The sequence below is a fragment of the Semicossyphus pulcher genome, unplaced genomic scaffold (genome assembly GCF_022749685.1).
Source record: "Semicossyphus pulcher isolate SPU_LCO1_2020_fin unplaced genomic scaffold, fSemPul1.0.p SCAF_8, whole genome shotgun sequence".
NCBI classification, from domain to species: Eukaryota; Metazoa; Chordata; class Actinopteri; order Labriformes; family Labridae; genus Semicossyphus; species Semicossyphus pulcher.
In genome coordinates, this window is record NW_027211759.1 from 21,096,369 (window position 1) to 21,113,271 (window position 16,903).

Sequence of the window (16,903 nt, forward strand, 5' to 3'; positions counted from 1 at the left end):
TATCACCGGAGTAGACAATGGGCAGCACACCGCAGCGAGCCATTCATCCTGTTTCACAAACAGCCTTTGGGTTTCTTTATGACTCTGGCTTTTACTGCGTTTTGTGAGCGCGTCGAATGAATAATAGCGAGTAGTGACGCAGTCTAACCTCCTGAAGATCAAACCTCTTGTTAGCAGACTCCATCCAACACGTCTCCCCTCTCTCTCTCTCTTTAGCGATACAGTTGGGGACCATTAAGGTGATTCCATTATCGCCTCCTCGCTCTCCTCTAAGGGATCTTCTTAACGTCATTCATTGCCATTTAATTTGTGACCGAGAGTATAATGGCCCGGCGAAATTGGACGGCGCAGTCCTGTTCCTGCACAGGAGGGTGCTATTATGGATAATTGTTGATTGTCAGATTGCATCTCATTGGAGAGGGGCTATAAAGGACGCTTTATGCTGTGTTCTCCACTGAAGTCATGCGCCCAAAGCAAGTGAGGACAGGGAGCCGTTGCCTTCCTGCTGCGGTCAGTTTTAATTGCACGTTCATGCTAATGAGCGGTTCTGTTTTTGCGGGGCTACATGGGTGGGGTTCTCCTCAATTAATCCCTCAATTGCCCCTGTGGCCACAGGAAATGTAAAATCACTAAATGAGCCAGTGTAAGATAGAGTCTTCACTGCAGTTTAATGCTCTTATCGGAGCAGCTCCGCGTTAATTCCTCTGTATGATTAACGGCGGGTACCTGTGTCAAAGTGAGCGAGAAATTAGTTCACGGAGGGATAACGGTGTTCATCCGGCTCCTCGCACCTGCTGCTGCAACAGACAAAAAACCTGTGTGATTATTCTCATCGGCTGAGCTTTTTATTCTGCTCCACTGACCTTTCCGCCTCGGCGTTCGCAGGAGACGGCATCCTCAGCCTAATACATGCATCATGTTGCGAGTCGGCTGCACGCAATCCCGTGTTGGAGTGGTGCGGGCCGGGTGTACATTGTAACATGATGGCGTGCATGAGCATGAGTTTGAATGGGGTCTTCTTGAGGCGATGCATCTGCTGGATGATGAGATGGATTTATCCTCGCGCTTTCCTCTCCCATGTTTTGCGTTGATGAATAAGCCGCGGCGCACGCAGAGGGTCACATTAAACAGCCCCCAGCTCTCTATCCTCCGTGCTATGATGCACTGCCTGTTGTCTCTTCACTTCCTCCATGAACTGATTAAGTCTTTGGAACAGCATGGAAACACCACAGGGTGGTGCATTGTTTTCCAGGAGGAAGACAGTGAGCAGTATGAGGAGAGCAGCGACTCTGAAAGATGCAGACTGTCACCGTTTGGAGCATTTCAGGACTCGTTTCGTACGATGCGAGCCTCTCTCTCTTTGGTCAGGCAGTTTGTTTCCCTCTCTCACACAGATCTTCAGGATTCAGTCAATAATTCATTCATATCCAATGCTGGCAGGAATTGTACATTTGTGCATATCTGACGAGTTTCATCCCAAAGTGAAGTGTAATTACAGAAAGACTCATGCCTGCTTCATATTTAATAAGATAAAGGAGTGCTCTTTTCTCGTCCTGATCAGGCTGTCACTGTAGATATTAAATTATAACAGTCTGGATATAGTGAGTGTGGACAGTTATATCTCCTGGAGAAAAAGAATCACTTCAGCCCAATAAATCACCATGTAAACAAAGCCAATACTGCTGCGACTGTAGCTCAATAGGGTTTGCTGCCCAGATGCAGGCTGTAAAGGCATTTTTCAGATTTATCATGAAGCGCCCGGGGAGCTTTGACACCCCGTGGATAATTCTTTCATCTCGTGGAGGAAGAACAGCATCGTTGTTTTTTTGTTTGTCTAAAGGCGAGTCACTAACATCATAAATCCCTGCATGTCGGCTTTGCAGAGTTTGTGTTTGTGTGTAAGGCTACACCGGGGAATATGAGACCTGGAATGGACATTATCAAGGTGCAAGGGCAGTGTCCTCCTTTGAGCTCTTACATCATGTCCCCTTTTTTGGGTCATTGTGTCAATCAATAAGCTCCAAATCACAACAAAAGTTACCTTTTCGAGCAGAACCAGACTTATGGTGAACAGCCGTCTGCCACGACCGGATTTGAGAGAGAGAGAGAGAGAGTGACGGACGAGGGATGTACAGACGTTTCTCGCAACTGCCACGTGCGATGTCGCGATGTCACGGCGCAGGACGTGCGAGATTGGGGCGAATTAACTGCAACACGTCAAGCTGCTACTTTATTGTTGCTTTGTGCAAAAGGAGTACTCGCCATTTGTCTCATTTTCCATCACTAATCTGCAACAAAAGTCCATCTAACATTACATCAGTGCAGCTCTTCATCAGAGCACAGAGTGAAGCGACCGCTGAGCTGCAGAGTCTGTGTGTCGCCTGCCCGTAAACTGTAAACATGCACGCGATGCTGCTGCCGTCACAGATAATGTTAGCAGGATGATCGAGGCAGGCTTTTAAGTAGTGGACGGTGAGCTTTCGTTTCCAAATGTTCCCATCACAGGGCCGGTTACGCTGATAAAACATACGTTTGAACCTCGTTAGAAATGGAAGATAACATACCGTATCAGTAGGGCAACTGCAGCTCACGAGTCTGTTTGTATTTAAAAAAGGAACTCTCTACTTTTTCATATAATATATAATATATAACTTTTATTTATATAGCACTTTAAAAACAAGGGTTTACAAAGTGCTTTGACAAGGAAGCAAAGCAAAACAGAAAAACAAGCAAGTCATAAAACCAGCAGATCACAAAAACAAGCAAAGCACAGAAACCAACAACAGGAGAACCCACACGACATGGCCAGGCACGAGACCGAGGGCACAAAGCAGGAAGAAGTAGAAACAATACATAGATATAAAATAGCTGGACAAGATAAAAGAGAGGAAATGAAGCAAAAAGAGAAATAAAAGCTGTAAAAGCAACAATTAAATAAATACATAAATAAATAAATAAAACCAGCAAGGGCTGTAAAACAATAAAAGATTTAAAAGCAATACAAGCAATGTAAGAGAAAAAAGCAATAAAGGGGTTAAAGGCAATATAAGCAATAAAGGAGATTAGGGCAATAAAACCATAAAAGGACATAAAAGAACTAAAACAATAAAAAGATGAAAAAGAGAGTAAAGTGAAATAAAAATTTCTAAAAGATAGATAAAAGCCAAGAAGAAGACGACATCACGTAAAAGCAAGTCTATAAAAGTGAGTTTTAAGAAGAGATTTAAAAGATGTCACTGATTTTGTGAGCCTTATCTCCTCAGGCAGGTTGTTCCAAAGCCGAGGGGCATCTTTGGTTTTAAGCCTCGACTTTGGAATGACCAGAAGCCCCCCACCTGAGGATCTAAGGCTGCGGGCTGGCTCATATGGTGTTAACAGCTCTGTAACTTCGCTTACAGCCAGACCCAAAGTGATCAGTAAAATCTTAAAATCAATCAAGCCAGGACTAGAGTGATGTGATGTCGTCTGTTAAAACCAGCAAGAAGCCTAGCTGCTGCTTTCTGGACTAGTTGGAGGCGAGAGAGAGATTTCTGATTGATTCCGGAGAGGAGGGGGTTACAGTAGTACGATTATTTTTTCAAGGTCCTGTTGGGTAATTATTGCTTTAGTTTTTGAGATGGTGCGTAAATGGTGGAAGCAGGATTGTACAATTTTCTGTGTTTTTCGAAGGTAAGGTCACAGTCCAATCGGTCGCTGAAGCAAGTGTGTTAAAAGTATGAGAGTAGTTTTGTTAGAGGAAAATAGACTTAAAAGTCCCAAATAATAAACAGTTTGATTGTTAATTGTTTATATGGAAACACACTGTTCATCTGGTATAATTTCCTGTAGTTTTTAATATCGCATTAATATCGCAAAACAACCAACCAATATCGTGCAGCCCTACAACAAATATAATATATGATAGAAAGTTATTGTTGCAATGCCAGATATGAACAAAAACACAGGAGGCCAGCAGGTCCACTGAAGTAGGCGGTCCGCAACAATTATCACATAGTATCAGATCAGCCGACTGTGTTTGTTGTTTTTGTCTGCTCCTGTGTAATGATTTAATCAACCAAGCTGCCAATATACATCCTATGTGTCAGTGGTTTTAAAGCTGAACAGAGAACAGTCATAAAACCCAAGCTGTGAGCCATCTTTTCTGCCATCCACCTGCAGCACCTGCAGAGCCAGCAGCACCTGTGCCGACGCAGCAGCCGCTCACTGTGGAATCTTAATGGACTTTCTCTCCTGGCTGCTGTCAGACTCGCTGACGTTTTCCCTGTTTGCCGTGACAGGATAAAAAGGTCATCAGAGGTAGACGGTGTGCGAAACACAAGATGTTTTCTAATATGAATAAAGTGGACTCTGTGCAACTCATATGTAATCCTAAGGTCTGTGATGTACCATGGAGCAGACTCATTGAAAGTAATCACATTTAAAAATAGTCAATTCTAAAAATAGACGGAGACGAGCGAGAGAGGATTCAGGGCAAAGTGTGTTGTTGCTTTTAAGCTGTTAAAACCCGAGCAGCTGCGTTCTGAATGACCAGGAGGCATGCGAGATATATTTAATATTTTACAAGAATAGAGAATAAAGAGCATCTGCAGTCCACACAAGCAAAGTGCCAGTATGAATGACACAATGTTTTTTAAGTGGAGGACACCTTAAAGTAAACAATGCTGCAATGTAGAATGAAGAATGAACACTTTGAAACTTGAATGTGATGTTACATTCGAGTCATGAGATGTGTAAAGATCGTAAGTACGTGTACTTTTTCACCATGACAACATGTCCTGATAGCTAAACAAATAAACCATAACTAATATTATGACAATGGCCCCTGGCAGTGGGTGGGATATGTTAGGCAGCAAGTGAACATTTTGTCCTCAAAGTTGCTGTGTTGGAAGCAGGAAAAATGGGCAAGCGTGAGGATGTTAGCGACTTTGACAAGGGCCAAATTATGATTGGCAAGACGACCGGGTCAGAGCATCTCCAAAGCTGCAGCTACTGTGGGGTAATGTGCAGGGCAATGTGGAAAAGTGGTTCAGGAATGGTTTAAGGTACACGACAACGAGTTCAAGGTGTTGACTTGGCCTCCAAATTCCCCAGATCTCATTCCAATCGAGCGTGCGATGTGCTGGACAAACAAGTGCAATCCATGGAGGCCCCACCTCGCAACTTACAGGACTTAAAGGATCTGCTGCTGACGTCTTGGTGCCAGAAACAGCAGCACACCTTCAGAGTCTAGTCTAGAGGTCTAATAGAGTACATGCCTGGACGTGTCAGGGCTGTTTTGTAATGTTATGTCTGATCAGTGTATATGACTATTGGAGAGTACAAGTAACAGGCGTACACAACGAACACTTGCTCTAGAGCTGAATGTGAGTTCAAGCCATTAGGCAACAAGTTGTCACATTTTTATCAAGTTAATTGAATTATTTAAATATATATTAAGAGCATCAGAAAATAGTTGGAGTTCCAGAGCTGAGAAATAATGTTATTAGCACTGTGTTTCATAACTGTGTGAGAGAATAAAGATCTTTAGGTGTAGCAGCAATCGCTTCAGGGAGTTGGATCAGAACACTTTTTTGATGCTCAGGTGTGAGTGTTGAATAAAAGATGAAGAGTCCAGAGCTGATGTTTAGGCTGTTTATCCAAAATCCCAAGGCAGGTTCACAATTACAGCTTGTGAGGTTGTTTACATAGTTGTAAATTTGGCATTTTTGTGTGTGTTTGTGTTGTTATGTTCACGGTCGCACACGTGATAAAAAAAGAGTCCATGAACGATCACTGATGTCTCCGTGGTAGGTGCAGTAAACAAGCCCGGGCAGGTCTCTGTCACTGCCGTGTTTTGGGGAGATGCACTGAGTCATGCTGTGTTCAGATGCGCTCAGAAACGTGAGTGATCAGACACATGACTTTTTTTGCAATTACATGTATATATGAAAAAAGAACATAATCAAAAATGCACATTTTACAAGTGCATACACAAAGCGAGCTGGACAATGCTACCACTAAAGCTTCTGAATGTGTCAAAGCAACCAGCAAGAAGACTGAACATTGTGTTAATTTATTTCATAACAGTATTAACAATAACTAATAACTAACAATAACTAACCCCCGCCTTCGTCAACTTCTCGCAGCACACAGATGTTAGTATGATCAATCAGACCTACTTTAACCTTTCCAGCTTCGCTCCTCAGAGCCGTAGCTTTGAGACCTCTGGTTTATTTTCAGCTGATTCATTTAGCTTTTGCAGCCTGGACAAACTCAGCTGCTGAGGATGGTGTTGAGATGTCATGTTAAGGGTGCATTAAACATAGGGATGTCGCGGTGAAGGAACTTCCCCTGCGGTGATTTAGGATTGCTCAACCGTGCGGTATGCGATATTACCGGCATGTATTTTTTTGTTTTTACAAATTACTTGACAACTGATTTTAGCGATGTATAAATAAGCTTCATTGTTAGGTTATTATTAAGTAGCATATATTGTTGCTTTTTAAGTGACGCAGATTACACAGTTTTAAAACAAATAAATACTTGTTTAGTGCTAAATGCAAAACGCCTCCTCGCATCCCGACCAGCCTTTATACCGTCTTTCTCAGACATCGGTTCAGTTTTACTTTTTCTCTATTGAGAAGTGTCTCACTGCTGCTTCTTCTGATTTTTCTTCTGCAAACTTGACACCTGACAGCATTCAGGTCCTACTGTGTACTTCATGCTGCCACAGCGACCTGCAGGATGTGACGTGTGGCGTTTGAGTGATGGGGGGAAAAAAACAGTGCTTCACTGCTAATATTGGATAGTATTTATTTTTAGAAAGCTTTCACATTTTATTTAATTTTCAGTTGATTTATTGAACATGGGGTTTTAAGTAGGCAAGCTTCGATATTAAAAAGAATAAATAAATGAATAAAATTGCGGTGGTGATGGTAATGGGGTCCACCCCGCGGTTGACGTCACATCAACGTGGTATTGCGGTCACCGCAACGGCCCGAATAAAACAGCTGCTCTATTCACTCAATTCAGCAAACCGAATACACAGCCACTTTATTTGACCTTGTCTGAAAACTTTCTGCTGACTACTTTAACAAGGCCAGGTAAAGGTGAAGGCTTGGCCGGCAGCTCTATAGCCAGGTCATATTGAACCAGACTTGAGATGAAATCTCACTAACGGAGTTTGAGTCCTTTTTTCCACTGCCAGTAACCGACCATTGAAAACTTGCTCAACTCAGGCTCTTCTCATAAACCTGCGACCTACATTTTCTGCATCAAAGCCACAATCACTCCATTACTTCCACTTGAAGTCTTGAAGATCAAATTAAAACCACTTAAAGCTCTCAAAGAGGAACAGACCCAGCATTTACGCTGATCATGAGGGAAAGCTTCGTCAGCTTATTAAAATGTTGACCATGTTCTCGTATCATTTGCTAAATAAGTTAATTATCATCTCGGGCGGAGTGTGAGCTCTGTGTATAATTAACCCCAATTGAAACTTTAATGTTTGGGAAATTCAGGTCTCATTACCCACTGTTTTCTTTTATTTCCTTCCAGAATCTGCGCCGTTGTTTGTGCAAATATATGCACAAAGGAAATGGATTTTGGAATTGATGTATTTTTCATACAGTGTGATTTACACGCTTGTGGTTGCTGGTGACAGCTCTGCATCGTCTTCTTTGTCACCGTAAAAACAGACACCTAATTTTAGACACTTAGGACCATTTGTGAGAAGATGGTTGATGGTTTTTTTTTCACTTGCACCGCTCACGAATGCTTCTTCTTTGTTAGAGCAAAATAAACTTTTATTTAAAATCTCCTGAAAAATGCATCAGCTTCGCCTCTCGCTTTCTTTGTTTTTAATCCTCGGCAACAAGCCCCGATCAGGATGCTGTCACGTCCCGCCAACACTGTGGCTCCCCTCCCTTTGTTCTCTGATCTTCACCTTATTAAAGCATTATAAACCGTCTTTTCCCTCTCTAAGAGCCCGTCCATCTCGCTGTATCTCTCCTTTACATTTCTCCTCTTTGGGAAACCGGCAGAATTACAACGTTGCAAAAGATTGCAGGGGGGCTGTAAATGAAAGGTGTGTGCTCGGGCTATTTCAATATTACACACCCCTGTATGGAGGGCTGTCAGATGTAAGGAGAGAACATAATCCATATGGAGGAAGAAGGGAAGTTGGCAGGAGAAAGGGAAGGATGCAAACCTTTCCAGGACAAAGGCCAATTAGATCCAGCAGAGCGTTAGCGCAAGAAGCTAAATCAGTTTGTCCTCCTTTTTTTGCTCCGTAACATGACGACCTACAACATCCCCTCCTTTCTTCCCCCCCCTTTGCACTCCTTTATTTGATCTATTATTCCATATCACAGTCATCTCTTGTCTCCGAGCTGTTTGTAGTGTTAAATCATCCCGCGGAAGCGACAAGATTTACTTCATTAAGTCGAGGCAGAGAGCGCCGCTTCGCTGGAGAGTAAGGGTAAGAGTCTGTCCTCATGGGCTCTATCAATAACCATTAAGGATCCTCTCTCATTAGACCAAACCTCATAGGCCTCCGGGGCTTGAGAAATGCTCCCGCCGCGTCATGTGATGGAGTAGATGGCATCACGGCTGTTTGGAAATGCAAATTGTAATAGTTATTTCCTCCTGATGTTTACCACCAGTGAAATGTACACAGCCGTATTCTCACTCAACCTTTCTGCTTAATCAAGAAGAACCTCAGCGCTCCTCTATCAGTTCGCTCCTCCTCTGATCGCCTTCTTTTTTTATAAACCCATTCGGCATATCCAAGCGGCCGCCGCATGATTATTCATACAAAAACGAGGCTGGCAGGGCCCCCGCGTTGTGATGGGAGCATTTCCGGATGATGACTTAGGAGTCCTGCTGCTTCTCTGCCAAGAGCAGGGACTTCAAACGTAATCAGGGCGAGGACCCCTCCTTCGTCTACTTCCACAGGGAGCTCCGCAGGGTCGAGGCCAGAACGAGCGAGGGAAGAGTCAAAGTGTAGGCGATGTCATGCGCGCTCGCCGTCCTCGCGTGGAGCCTGAGGTTTTCTCTCATGAGCGATGGGTTCATTTTGGGGCTACTGGAGAAACTTTCACTCCGAGAGGACACATTAGTAAGATTAGCTTTGCTCCAGTCTATCAGCCCCATCGAAACTCTTATCTCTCTCACACACTCACACATTGTTCCCGAATTTTCACACCCAGGCTGCCGTCCATCCATCACCAAGCCTCGCCAGCGTGCTAACGCTGGAACCCGAGCCAGACAGTGAGCTCTGCAGCGCTCGGCCGCCCAGCCCTCGGCTGTCCGCGGGCCATGGTCACACCAAGGGGAGGAGGCAGTGATCGGACCTGATCAATAATACATCGGCAGCATTAAAGCTTATGAATAAGTCATGGACGGAAAGGAGGAAGTCGTCACACACACACACACAGCAGAGTGATCTTTTACTCAGGCCAGGGAAGATGAGCAGACAAAAAAGGGAACAAAGCTGGGGCTTAAACTTGTAGGGAATTTATCACCCACCCGCTGACATTTTGTTACACGCCAAAGCTCCACTCTGTCTTCCCGTCCCGTTCGCAGCCGTCCTGTCTCTCTTGTTCTCAAGTAATGGCCTTTTTCCTGCGGGCGGAATAAATAAGTTATTACATCCATGTGTCCTTCGGCTTAGCAAGGACCGTTTGAATATAAATAGTTCATTTGCCACCATAGTGGAGGCCTCGCTTTGTGCTGTATAAATATATTTGTAATTACTTTTTTCTGTCCTTTTTTTGAGGATCCCAAAGAGCAGGGAGACTGTTTTGGTTGACTGCAGATGCAAGATGGAATTGCCTTGCACAAATAAGTCTGCCAACGTTGCACCCCAAACACCAGCTCAGGCAGGAGCTGTGCGAGCGCGGTAGGCTCAGCTCGACGCACGGTGTGCCGTGCCGACAAGGAAGAGCGAACGATGTGTGATGCTGAAGATTCTCAGTCAAGCTGGTGTGGGAGAGAAGGTACAAGCGGCGAGTTTGTCGAGAGTTTGAATGGGAACAGCACTTTTAAATATTAATGTCCTGGATGGATTCTTTAGAGAGTTGGTGTAACTATACAGCAGCTAACCCTGAATATGTGTGTGTTTGTGTGTGTGTGTTTACACAGTCCAACATCATCAGTTCTTTTGGCAGTCAGTGAGTTGGCACTTGATGCCAGGCTGAGTGTGTGTCTGTATGCATAATGCAGCAGCTTTACTAAAAACCTGTGTGTGTTGTTTATGACTTGACCACTAAGCATTTTGGAGTTTATGCATTCTGTCTTAAAGGGCCAGCAGGTTATCTGAAATGTCGTCTTAAATGTCTAACAGGCGTTCCTGCATGCGCACAGATTTGTGCTTGCATCCGTGGCCTGATGTGTGCGCGTTATGATGATGTTGCTCCTGGAGGACGTGCGGGGAAGGGAAAAGGAAGCAGCTCTTTGTTTCTGCCAACAGAAGTATGTCAGACAGGAATACTCCGGGAACAGCGCTCGGAAAGATATCGCTGCCTATTAACCACAGTGTTTTCTCAAACATTGTTCTGCATGCAGCACGGGCAGGGAAACGGAGGCGGCGGAGGTGGAAGCAAGTGAGGAGAGAAGCAAAGATGTGTGGGGATAGAGAACACCAATTTTATGAGAAACAATTCAGATATGGCATGATGGATTACCAAATTAAAAGCTTCTCTGGGCTCAGATTTAGTTTTTTTTTTAATTATTCTGTTTAGCCAAACCAGCTTTCTATTTACATACTTAATGAAGGAGGTTTAAAGCCTCCATGGATCGATTTATTCTGAACTGCTTCATCCACTACTGCATCAAAGAAAACATTTTCTCACATCTCTATGGGGTCCCTGACTTGAAGCTAACCACACTCATATATTATTTAACTTATGTTCTTGATATGAGCAGGGACGATGTAAAGAACATTGACCTTATATAAAACAGCAACAAAAAGACGTGTTGCACCGTTTTAGCTAATTGCTGTTATCCGCCTGTAGTCTCTGGACAATAATAAGAAAAAGTAAGAAAACATAGACATAAAAAAAAATACAGTAAATGTATGTCTTCTAATAATCTTTGAGTTGACTACTACTGATACAAAAGATAAATATAACATCCAATATCAATTTGTTGTCCATTTAAAACCAAAGAATATACAAAGTCCTGTTAAAAATAAATCAAGAACACAAGTCCAACATTCCTTCTCTTCAAATGCAAGCTCTGCTTACGAATCTTTTCTTCGCAGCATTCAGGGTGACATGCTTCCAGCCTTTAGAAGTTTTAGGACACAATAGTGTTGCATCGGCCGCTGACATTTTGCTGTTATGTTTACCTGTCGCTTCCCGGTCGCTGTTTAGCATGCGCATCTCTCAGCACAGACAGCAAGGATGTGAGATGGCTCACTCCTCAGCAACTCGGCTCCGGAAAATGGTAAATGGACTGTAATTATATAGCGCTTTTCTAGTCTTGCAACCACTCAAAGCTGCTCTTACACTACATGTCACCCATTCACACTCACATTCACACATGGAAGAGGCTGCTACGTAAAGTGGCCAACTGTCAATCAGTCATCACTTTCACACATCGAATCTACCACTGAGCCACAGCCGCCCCGAAAACCCTGTTATATCCGCTCACAGCATGACAAACATTCGCGATGACATCACCGACTAATTATCATCAATTACATTTGCTGTCAACAAATTTTGTCGTGGATTTAATTGTTGCACACTTATTAATAAGTACACAATACATTCCCAAGCCACCACAGCCACTCCCCATCACTATTAATGTAGGCAAGTTTGCTGTCTGAGTATCGAGTGTTTTGACAGATGGAAGAAGGTTTGAGAGTTTGTAGATGTTATTGTTTAGAACACAGGCCTTTGTCTTATTGGACGACAACTATTTGTTAAAAATACTGGATTTATTTATTGATTATACTGCAATCGTATACCTTTGCTTTTACCCCTCAATTTTTGTATTTAGTGATGACAGAAAGATCACAAAGAGAAGCTTTGGACACCACACCTTCATTCAGAGATGTGGACTTGGACTCGAGTAGTCTCGAGTCACTGTTTTGATGACTTGTGACTCGACTTGACAAAAAAGGCATGATGACTTGCGTGTGTTCATAAGTTTGAATGTCAGCTGTTGAATATAAAATAATATAATTCAGTGTTGTCAAGTCTTAACTAATATGCATGTTAAGTCAAGTATGTATGCAGCGCAAACTGGTAATCATGCTCAAGCTCCCCGGTATGTGATTGTCATGATTGGATGACTGGCTGTCAGTCAAACTCTTCGCTATGGCAACACGCAACATCAAAGCCCACAGCTTCCTGATGTTTTTTCCCCAAGAGAAGCCTCATCAGTCGTCCTCGTTACGACTCAATACGGTCTCAGAGCAGACCATCATCATGGCTGCGTCTGTGCCAAGATAATACAGATACGATTCATTGTCAACCTTTTGATCATTATTAAACGGGCTACTAACACCTTGTCTTTTCTCTTTATAAAGACCGGATACGACAGGTTACTGTGCTGTGTCTTGGGTGGAAAAAAAGTGACTTGACTCGGGGCTTGACTTGCCTTAACTAAGGACTTGACTTGACTTGCCCAAGAAAAAATGACTCGAGACTTACTTGAGACTTGAGCAAAGATGACTTGGTCACAACACTACCTTCATTTAATTAAACCTGAAAAATGCTCAATCATTATGACGAACTGTCTCATCTTCTTGCTGTAAATTCTTTTAACGTTTTAACGTTTGTCTGTTGTTTTGCATCTCAGTGATAATATCAGCGCCGTCCTTGAACTTGAAGTGTCTCTTATATCAGATTTAACCTAAAACAGTGCAGTCGGTTAATCTGCCATAGAAGCTTCATTCACATCGTGATTTATACATCTATATATAAGTACGACCTCAGAGATTTCAGAGGAATAATCTCTTCTTTGCTCTGATTCTAATTCACAAATCTAAATGCAAACTCTCTGCCAAAGGTCACAGGAAGCGATTGTTTTAAAAGAAACATTTGAGCGGTGAAATTAGATGGCACAGCTCTGAAGTGCATCGAATCTCGTTGAATTAAACAGCTTTCCCATCCAGAAAAAAAAGACAAACATGCTGACGTAAAGTGTTCTGAAAATAGATGTAAAAGGAAGAATCACAATAAAAAGGATGGAGGGAGGAATGTGACACGTTTGTAGAAGAGTCCTGAGCCGTGCTGTGTCACCCTCACCACTCCGTCCAATTAGAGCATATGATGAGCGCAGGCCGTCTCCAGTGGAATTGAATCCATCAGCCAGGCTCCGATTGCTACAGGTCCCTGCGATTCAGCTTTCACTTTGTCTCTGTCAGCTCAGAGCTGCTAATATAAAACCGACAGAATGGATGATTTCTACTTAAGGCGCAGCTTGATTGAAGCTGATTGCATTTCACAAAGGTTTATTATATTTCCATAATGCGTGTGCATGAGGGAGGGTGCTTTTTGTGTAAGTGCGTGCGGGTGTTGGTAAAATAGAGGAAAAGAGGGCTCATTTATCTCTGTTGTGTTTTTGCAGGCTGCCAGAGCCGAGAGCAGCACCCATGGACCCCCGGGACTTTGAGGACAATGATTCTGGACCGTCCATGGACCACGCCCCCTGATAGCCGCACACCAGACTCCTACTCCATCCACCTGTCCTTTAAAGTCTGCTTCAGCCAGCCGTCAGCCCTGCAGAGCTGTCAGGCTGGTCCTCTCTCTGTCAGCCCTCTCCTCTCCCCTCCCTCCTCCTCTCAGTGCCTGCTGGCAGTGAACTGACCTTGAAGAAAGGCTGCCGTGACAAATATGGATGGCCCCCATCTTTTTTTTTTAAATTCCTCCCTGGCTACTAACTTTCTTTAATTGAAGCAAGTAAGTTATGTGCAATCAATTACCATCAGGCTCAATTTCCACAGCCAGTCACATCCTTGGCTTACCAGCGAGCCTGGCTGACTGAGAGACGAGCGCGCCTCCGCAGCCGAGCGGAGCATCTGTTAAGCCCAACAGATGTCAGAAATGGGGAATTTCTGTGACACGGTGCGCTTCACACTTCATTTACTCGCAATATCATTTTGCTTCTGTCAGTCTCACAAACATTTAGGACCGCCTCTGACACAGAAAGGGAGCGTTTGTCAGACACCACAATGCCTTACGTCGTCAGGAGAATATATCACGAAAGCATCCTGAGTGTATTTTTATTGTAAATAATAATTTTTTAGCTTTTGATCTATAAAGTCGTCTCTTATATTTCCATCATCATTGCTGCCTCCCTCCCCCCTCCCTTCCCCCTTCCCTTCCTGCTCATTCTTTATGCTTGTAGATCTGAGCGCACTTCCTGGTGCACTTGTCAGATCTATTATCAGAAGCGGGGGGCATTTTGACACCTATCGATTTCGCGAGCGCTGCTGAATCTTTGTTAGGTGAGAAATCGAAGTGTAATTTAACTGTGCAAAATAGCGCTCCTGCAGTATCAGCTCTCTATGTACTGTAATGTAAAGGCTCATTACTCCTGACCAATCTGCAGCGTGTGACGGATTACAGCTCAGACGAGCGTGTGCGCACTTCCTACCTTGACCCGTGCAGCCGTATCTCTCACTCACGTCCGCCTGTATCAGCAGTTTGTCTTTAATGTGATTGATTCTGTTGCCTTAAATTCAAATTTGAAAGCAGCGTCACCCGTAATATGCGGGACGTGTTTGACAGCAGCGTGACTTCACTGCTGTGTCGCTGCACTAAGATGCACTGAGAGTTGTCTCCCCACCCAAGGGAGATGTTGGAGTGTCAACAGCCTATTGAAATAACTCCCAGCAGCTCGTTCTTTATTCTAGAGAAACAAAAGACGAGAGTGTGGCTGTGTGATGTTCCCTCTTGTTTGTATTTGTCTATTTTTGTCTTAAATCTATAAATAAAAACGCTTTCTCAGATTGGTTGTTGACGACGACATTCTAATTTCCACTTTAGGAACACTTCCTGCTTTTTTTTTGTCTCCTGCAAAACATCAGTCATCCATGACACAATTACACGACAACCCTACAGTTAATGAAGAGGGATGAAGTGCTGCAAGGCACGATTTTGAGTGTCCCCTCATCAGAATTCAAAGCAGCAACCCCGTCCCCGATAGGACTGGGAATTGGAGGTTTGGGAACAAAGGGAGCAGCGGAGCTCTTTAGGGTCTCTCCTGCTCCACAGATGCATTTAAATGCACACTGGTTTCATGCCTACAGACACCAGACAAGCCAGAACCTGCTTTCATCAAGTCAAAGCCTCAATCCCACAGCCTGCGCCTCTCCGCTGCTCATTTTTCTTTCACACTTTACCTCTCCTGCCTCCTCAGGATCACACCACTCAGCCCGCACTGGCTTCACACCTGCTGTCTACAGGAGCCACTTCATCAAGCCCAGAACGCTTCCTCAGCATCTCTCCACATTGAGATATCGACTCGTAGAAACTCATTTAGACGCTGCCGCCGCCGCCACTGCCTTCTGGGTGGTAACACGTGTGGTGGGTTTGCATTCTCTCGTGAGTTTCCCTTTACAGAAATAATGGGGCTTAATGATTTACCGCATGAGGCAATTGATCCTCAGCATCCACTAAGCCACTGCTGACTGACCGAGCACCAGAGCACTCAGACCCTTTTAGAGATTTCTTTTTTCCTTGTGTGTGTTTTAGTGTGGCTGTGGCTTAATTGATTTAGCCTGGAGGAAGTAGCTAAGCTAGGTCAGTGCTATCACAAGGAGGCTGGTTTTTAGAGAGTAATCATTACCCCGTCATCTGTGGTGGAGTCCAGCCTGATCAAAGGAATTATAACAAAGTAGAAGGGGACAATGTGCCTGTTATCTGGGGAGGAAATGGAGAGGAAAGAATTGTCTGATCTAATTTAGCCAGGGACGCCACAAGGTTCCCTTTTTTCCACACCCAATTACACCTGCTCCTCCAGGTTCACTCCACCGAGCGTGCTCACACAGACACAAAGACGCTAAAATAAGCACCAGCACCGCCGCAAGACCTCCGCTTACGGGAAAGAAGAGACTATTTGCGTATTTGTATTGACATGAATTAATTGCTTCATGGCTTGTGAGATTGAATTAGCTACGTGACACGCTTGCTAGTGGTGATGCGGCTTTGATTGCTGTCTTTAATTGAGCCTATTTCTCTCTGCCATCATTTAAAAGACAGTGCGAGTCTGTGCGGAGCAGCTCCGCCGCCCACCAACCCGCTAAGACTTAATGATTCTGTTTATTAGCATGCAAGAGTGGGAAGGGAAAGAGGAAATATCTCTAATAACAGACCACAAGTTTCCCAGAGATGTGTGTGTGCGCGTGTGTTTGTAGGTATCTGTGAGGATGTGTGCATTCGCCTGTGAAAAATGACAGTTTATTTGCAGAGACTTGCACCTCTTGTACCATTCAAGAGAATGTATTGCTTGTCTCACAGTAAATGCACTATCTTATTCATCTTTCCCCTTGGCCTCTTTACACACACGCAAACACACAAAAACAAGGAAATAGGCATCAGCCAGGGGGATGCTAACCCAGATTTTTTACATTTTCCACTGTTTGGTTTGCTTACAACTACTCAGGGAAACAGAAGGTGACTCTTACAGCAGTCTGAGATAGCGTCATCTTTCAGTTTAGCATATTTGTATGCCTTGTGGGGGCTTATGTGTGTTTTTAATGCATTTTGATACAAAACAGCAGGTGGAGAGCAGACAACAGTAACTGTCTAACAGTAACTAAAAAAATGATGTCCCTAAGATGCACATATCCACATGTTCTCTCTTAGGCTGGAGATGTACTTACCTTTTAACCTTGCGTTCATGTACACAGCCGTCTGCGTCATGAACTTAATTGTTCACATACTTGGCTTAGACTACGCCTGTTACTGGA

The 16,903-nt window shown here is 43.9% G+C and overlaps 1 protein-coding gene across 1 annotated transcript in view; it reads left to right on the forward strand.

Moving 5' to 3' along the window:
- trim44 (tripartite motif containing 44) overlaps positions 1-14,983 on the forward strand; it is a 57,042-nt gene extending 42,059 nt beyond the window's left edge. Inside the window, exon 6 of the mRNA XM_069686626.1 lies at positions 13,558-14,983. Within this exon, the coding sequence (XP_069542727.1) occupies positions 13,558-13,642 (85 nt within the window). The 3' untranslated portion in view covers positions 13,643-14,983. The remainder of the gene's footprint in view (positions 1-13,557) is intronic.
- Positions 14,984-16,903: the final 1,920 nt, after the last annotated feature.